The sequence below is a fragment of the Cupressus sempervirens genome, chromosome 4 (assembly GCF_028749045.1).
Source record: "Cupressus sempervirens isolate cs-2001-9-10 chromosome 4, ASM2874904v1, whole genome shotgun sequence".
In the NCBI taxonomy this organism is placed as follows: Eukaryota; Viridiplantae; Streptophyta; class Pinopsida; order Cupressales; family Cupressaceae; genus Cupressus; species Cupressus sempervirens.
The window spans coordinates 727,545,165-727,551,164 of record NC_143121.1 but is presented as its reverse complement, the minus strand read 5'-3'; the positions used below and the strand labels follow the sequence as shown (position 1 = coordinate 727,551,164).

General features: G+C 35.4%; 1 protein-coding gene across 1 annotated transcript; it reads right to left on the bottom strand.

The window, feature by feature from the left end:
* Nucleotides 1-1,551: 1,551 nt before the first annotated feature.
* On the bottom strand, nt 1,552-3,625 carry LOC149563349 (aluminum-activated malate transporter 12-like). Its single transcript, XM_089828123.1, has 8 exons — nt 3,451-3,625; nt 3,202-3,339; nt 2,849-3,121; nt 2,711-2,735; nt 2,509-2,608; nt 2,243-2,323; nt 1,975-2,136; nt 1,552-1,914 (listed from the first exon to the last, which is right to left on the bottom strand). The coding sequence occupies exons 1-8, from the start codon at nt 3,623-3,625 to the stop codon at nt 1,552-1,554; spliced, it is 1,317 nt and encodes a 438-aa protein (XP_089684249.1).
* Nucleotides 3,626-6,000: the final 2,375 nt, after the last annotated feature.

Sequence of the window (6,000 nt, the reverse complement as noted above, 5' to 3'; positions counted from 1 at the left end):
TCATTTTTGGTAAATTTTTATAACCCATCCTATGAATCCTTTTTTTGCCAAGAAAAACCCCCAACTAAGGCATGATGAATTGCCAACTAATCGACAAAACCAACAAATTGATTTTAGATTTATTACAAAAACAACTTTCAAAAAAAATTGGAAAAAATATGAAAAGCTAATTTTGGAGGTCAAGACAATTTTTTAGGCCCTTGAAAAATGTCAAAACGGCCACCTATTGAGATAAGCTCTATTAGCAATCCAAATAACTCCTTCTCATGCAATTGCCTATAAAATTTCAGCCAAAACCACATCCAAGTCAAAAGATATGATCGCCAGAAGTAAATTTTGACCAAAACCCACATCTAAGTCAATAGCCTTAACCCATGGATGCCCCTGCATCAGTTCTGAGGACCAATGATAGTGTGCCATATCGAAATGATATGGTAGAGATGATAAATAATGCTAATAGATTAGTGGAATGAATGAAGCAAGCTAAGCAGGGACTGACACTTGTCACATCTCAAGTTGACTGAATTTCACCAAATTCCAAGGGAAGAGAAAGGTAATATAAAAGGTTACAATTGAAGTATTAAAAATTATTCATCCTCATGTAGCGTGCATAGGGGGAATATCAAATTATTTCCTTTCATTGCCATTAACATGAACCCACAAGGATATAGCAAAATATTAAAAAGAAATGATGTGGGGCCCATTAAAGAAAGTGACCAATGAGATAAGGAGGTTAAGATATGAGATTTTATTGGTTGGGAGATAACTAATAAAAATGACTTGTGCTTTAAGAGGCTTATCACATTTTTACAAAGGATTCATTTTTACTAACAATAAAGGGAAATTCTCATTTTCTAGCAAAGGGAATTTTTCACAACAGTGTAGTTCTATAGTGCAGATAATGTCCAGGCCTACAAGTATTATATACCATCAAAAATTTCTTGAGGTGGGGATTTTAATTTTACAAGTGTAATGAGTGTAGGTCTCACAATGAAGAATCTATTCTGAAGTTTATTAAATTGGGGATTTTCTAAACTCAACTTTAGAAGCAATTTTCAAGGCTTTTCAATTTGATAGTAAGAGGCATCTTTTTTGCAAATAAGAATAGAAGGTATTATAGATTTATATTGGTAAATTAGAAAGAAGTGAAAATTAAAAATATTATTTGACATCTGCTCAAACAAGATTGGAAGTAGGTGTAACAACTAGTCCTTAAAAATTTTACAAAAATTTACCAATGTCATAATAGTGTATATCGTTTTTAAATTGATTATTTGGTATAATTATAATATTATTTGATTAGACATGCATAGTGAAGTTAAGATATGCGCTCCTCTCAGAAAGATTGGGATTAGGAGTAGCTCATGGTGTCAGCAAGATGATATGACAATTGTGAGAGAGACAAAAATGAGACTAGTGTAAATCATTAATACATAAAATTTAATAATGCAACCATAGCATTCGACTTTGTTTTTGGCAAGCTTAATTTTTTCCTTAGTGTATGATGTTAAAAATTGACTCCTTTATTAGAGTGTGAATTGAAAGGAAAAATCAGTCGACATTGTTGATATGTACACATCTTTCCGGCATTCTTGCAAGACCGGGTCTCTGGATATAACTACGGGGAGAAGCAGCACTAGTTATGATTAAAGCCTCCTGATCCAACGTCGAAGGATTGTGAGGCTTGAATTTTTTCATTGCCGCGAGCTCTTCCACGGCATGTACTACGTGCTCAAGCCTCTCTACAATCTCCGCCACCAACCACGCAAACGTAGCCAATGGAAGTGCTTCTCCAAATTCAACGTCGTGTCTCAGCATTAACCTCTTCTCGTCACTACTTTCTCCATGCCATGATCTTCTTCTCGTTGCCCACCTTACCTCCTCTTCTCTATTTTCATTCTCAAGTACGATTTTCTAACTCGGCGTTCTTGTTGTTGAATGCAGTAAGAGCTTTGGTTGAGAATTCAAGGAAACTTGAAGATCCTCCAGTGCATGTTGACCTTCTTCCAATATTGGCTCGAAGTCGTATATTTTCATTTGCTCAATGCAGCTTGACAGCTCTGCCAGTAATTTGGCTGCTTTCTGGGCGACATTGGTGCATGGCTTCTTCCATGGTGAATGAAAGGAATGAGGGGCCTGAAATGTATGCAAAAAAAAAATTCATCAGCTATAGTGCATGCATTGAAGATAATTTGTAAATTTAAGGTAATGATACCAAATGAGGAAATGCATACGAATATACCTCAATTTCAGATCGAAGGCATCCGTGCAAGGACACAATAGGATAAGCCAGATAATGAAGCTTCACTCCAATTTTCACATACTGCTTCCATGGATTTCGGCATCAAAATAGACCATGCCTTGGCTCCCACCTAGCAAATGCCTCCTGCAATTAACATGTACAATCACTGCTTTCAGACGATCCATTTAACATTCTTTAATGTCAAAAGTTGTCATGGCTACCACTTAATTAGTTTCTTCTAATAACTAAATATTTTTTCAATTTACCAAAGAATTGTCGGTAGCCTTTGAGTCCAGCACAGACTTGTATCCTCTGTGTATGATATCTTCTGACTCATCTTCCACCTTCTCATCAGTACGGCATCCGCTGAAATATTCATCCACGCATCTTGGCATCAAATATATCATGCCAATTACATGAGTCGGATATTTTAACAAGTTAATCTACTGAGCTGATAACAAGCCACACCAATCAAAGCGTACTAGTAGTTCATCTGTAACAGCCCATTGCGAAAAACACACATTTTACGCTGAAGAAAACATTACGTTTTCATCACAATCAAAACAAGGATTTTTAACCTCAATTGTTTTTGTTCGGTTTTCTTACCCTGCAGAGATTTCCCCAAGCCTTGTAACTTCCTGATAGTGGAATTGTGAAGATCCTCGCCAGCCTTGGCGGGGAAGATGAGAAAACTTACAACTAAACACACTCCACATCCGATGAGTATGGTGGCGAAGCGTTCGTATGCCATGCATGATATATTCTCCACTCGATATCCAGAGACCGTTATCATACTGAATGTGAGCAGGAATATAAGTACTGCATAGCCAAATTTATTCTTGAGGGAAGGAAAGAAACGGGCATACGTGGTAGCCACTCCTGCAAAATGAGTGTCATGGAGTACTAATTGAGATTTGGTGAATGCAACAAGGTGATTCCAAGAGAGCACAAAAACTCACCCTCGATGAAGAGGGAAGATCCCACTACAAATGCCTTTCCTCGCACTACCTTCTCTGACACGTGGCAAACGAGGAAGGCAAGAAATGCAGCCACCATGGTTCCAATTCCTCTGTTGAGGCCTTTCTTCATGGTAGCCCCTGCTCAAGCAGCAATAATAGCCATTCTAAATGTTAGTCGATTAGGGTGAAAAAGATGGTTGCGTTAGAAACAATCGAACAAGGGGTAAATTAAATTAAACTAACTCATACCCGCAGAGAATTCGAGAACGACAACGACAGTCATGACTGCCCAAATTGCATGGTTACCAAATCCCACCCTGCAGAATAATCGATCCCATAGAAATAATAGCAAAACTGATGACAATGCCAACCCAACTTTTATAGCATGCGTAATCCTTCTGGGATCCTCTATTCCAACATCCATTATGTTTCTACACCACCCCATCAAAACATTGCTTATATTTAACCAATTTTTTCTTAGAAATCCCCCGTTTCAAGACTCATTGTAGCTAATTTCTTCATTAGACGTACTGATGTTAGTTCTACATTTGCTGCTGCCAAGGGACGCCATGGTCCACAAAATCGATTCAATAAAATTTCAGATACAAGAGCTTGAATTTCAAGTAGAGGAGATCCAGCCAAACTGATTTATAATGTAATTTAATCTTGGTCTGAACAGTTACACAAGACCTCATAAACTCCAAAGAAGAACACCCTGGCTAAAATCTTGGAGCACCTTATAAATGAGCTCAATTGTATTAAGGAAGCAGATCTTATAAATTCTGAGGATCGAGCAAACCGTTCATTTCTTCTTGCGGTTGCCTTACAAGATGGAAGAGAAAAAAACTCGGCTTCTCGAATGAATCGGCCTTTGCATTTCATGTTTTACTAATGGCAGAGATAATACTTGTCACAGAGAGGGAGAGGGAGATGATTGAGTTACTTTATTTTCATTGTCACGGAGATAATAATTTTGAATTCTAGGTGGGTGATCTTGTATCTCCGGTTCTTTTTTGGTGAATTGTATTCTTAGATTATTAATTATTAATAGAAAAGGCTATTATAAAAATAAATAAATAAATTATTTTTATATGCAAATATATAGTCTTATAAAATTTAAACGTCTTTCGTTGAAAGTTATTATAGGGAGATTTTATACTGTCATTTTTTCTAAAAAAGAATATATATTAATTTTAAATTTTAAATTCCATTCTATGGATTGTTCTTTTCGAAATTTAAATAAAATTGTATGATTTCTTTTTCTTTTTTCTTACTTTATGTATGATGGATAATAGACTTTATTCTACCATGTAAGCCAATAATGGCTTATAAAGTGGGATAAAGTAAGGGACTTTAGATTTAATAATTATCAAGTGATAGATTCTTGATTACAAGACTCTTTAAAGAGTAATATCTATTACTTTTAGATTTTATTGGATGATTTTTTTCCTAGGTGTTCAATATCAAATTTCATGATCTATCATTTGTCTTGTCATATTTCCCATTTCTAATATTGGATGAGATAGTTTGTGCAAAAACCTTGCAAAATTAAATCTATAAATAATATACGCACCCAATAGCTAGATCATAGATTTTGATTATTTTTGTACTACTTCGAGATATAGTATTTGAATTTTTTTATTAAAATTTTATAAAAATATAAATACATAATTAAAATAAATTTTCAGTTTAAATCTTAAAATAATTACTTTAGTCTAAATTAATCTAAATAATAGTTGAATATACTATTAACAATCCAAGATAATATAGTCCAACTTCATGCGATTAATTTGAAGGCGTTATATGATTTATTATGCCTAAGAAGGCAATCATCCCCTTACCATCAAATATTATTATGTGCCTAAAGGAGTTTCATATTTGATGTCACATTTATTATGTATAACATTAGCAGTCCAAAATGGGTGACTAGCCTAGTAAGAACAACCATAGTGAAGGAAACACTATCACCTAACGGATGGCTCACCGACCCAAATCATAAACAACAAATTAGCTACCCATTATCATAAAAAATTAAGTACCTACAAGAATTTTTCAATCTACTATCAAAACCATTATAGTCTATAGTGTCATACAAGTTACCAACAAGAAAACTAATCAGGCTACCAACATTAAAGTTCATATAAAAATTTCCATATTGGCCACACAAGATCAAATTTTAAGCATGATAACAATATTAAAAAATTAACACAAAATGAGGCCAAGTAGTCATTCTTTCTTCTCATCAGGGGGTTGGTTTCCCTTGTCGCACATTCAACATGTCATTTAATTGGAACCTATAGAGTCTTTAGGTGCTTTCCTCATCTTCCTCCACCTTACCTCCCATCTTCCCTGACTGAAGAAGCTAAAGAATGGTTACTACAAAATGCATAAACTTTACACAAAAAATCCACCAAAGTGGTGAACCTCATATTCAAATAAATTAGCAAGTTCTTTTTCTTTTTCATCTTTGTCCACAATGTCCTCAATTTAGCTTCAACCTATTTGAAACTACTTTGATCCAAATTGGTGGGTGGGTCGGGGTCTTGAACAAGGGGTTGCATGGGACAAGTAAAAGGGGTCAAGGGTTCGACAGGGGGTTTCTTAGGGGGAGGGGAAATAAGGGGGTCCTCCTTAGGCCTCTTGAGAGGGGAAGTAGATGTCATGGATGAGTTATCATTTGTGCCTAGGTTATCATCCTTTCTCATGAGATTTTCCATGCCCATACCAAGTGTAGCCAAAACATGGGTGTTTATATCTCAGAAGGCTTTTGCAGTATCTTGGAGTATACCCTGTTGTTCC

What these genes read in the sequence shown, in the direction of transcription:
- LOC149563349 (XM_089828123.1), bottom strand. Translation starts at nt 3,625, where the DNA reads ATGGATGTTGGAATAGAGGATCCCAGAAGGATTACGCATGCTATAAAA. An exon ending in CTACTAGTACGCTTTGATTG is followed by an intron (nt 2,609 to 2,710) that starts GTGTGGCTTGTT and finishes TGAATATTTCAG; the next exon opens with CGGATGCCGTACTGATGAGA. An exon ending in GCCTTCGATCTGAAATTGAG is followed by an intron (nt 2,137 to 2,242) that starts GTATATTCGTAT and finishes CATACATTTCAG; the next exon opens with GCCCCTCATTCCTTTCATTC.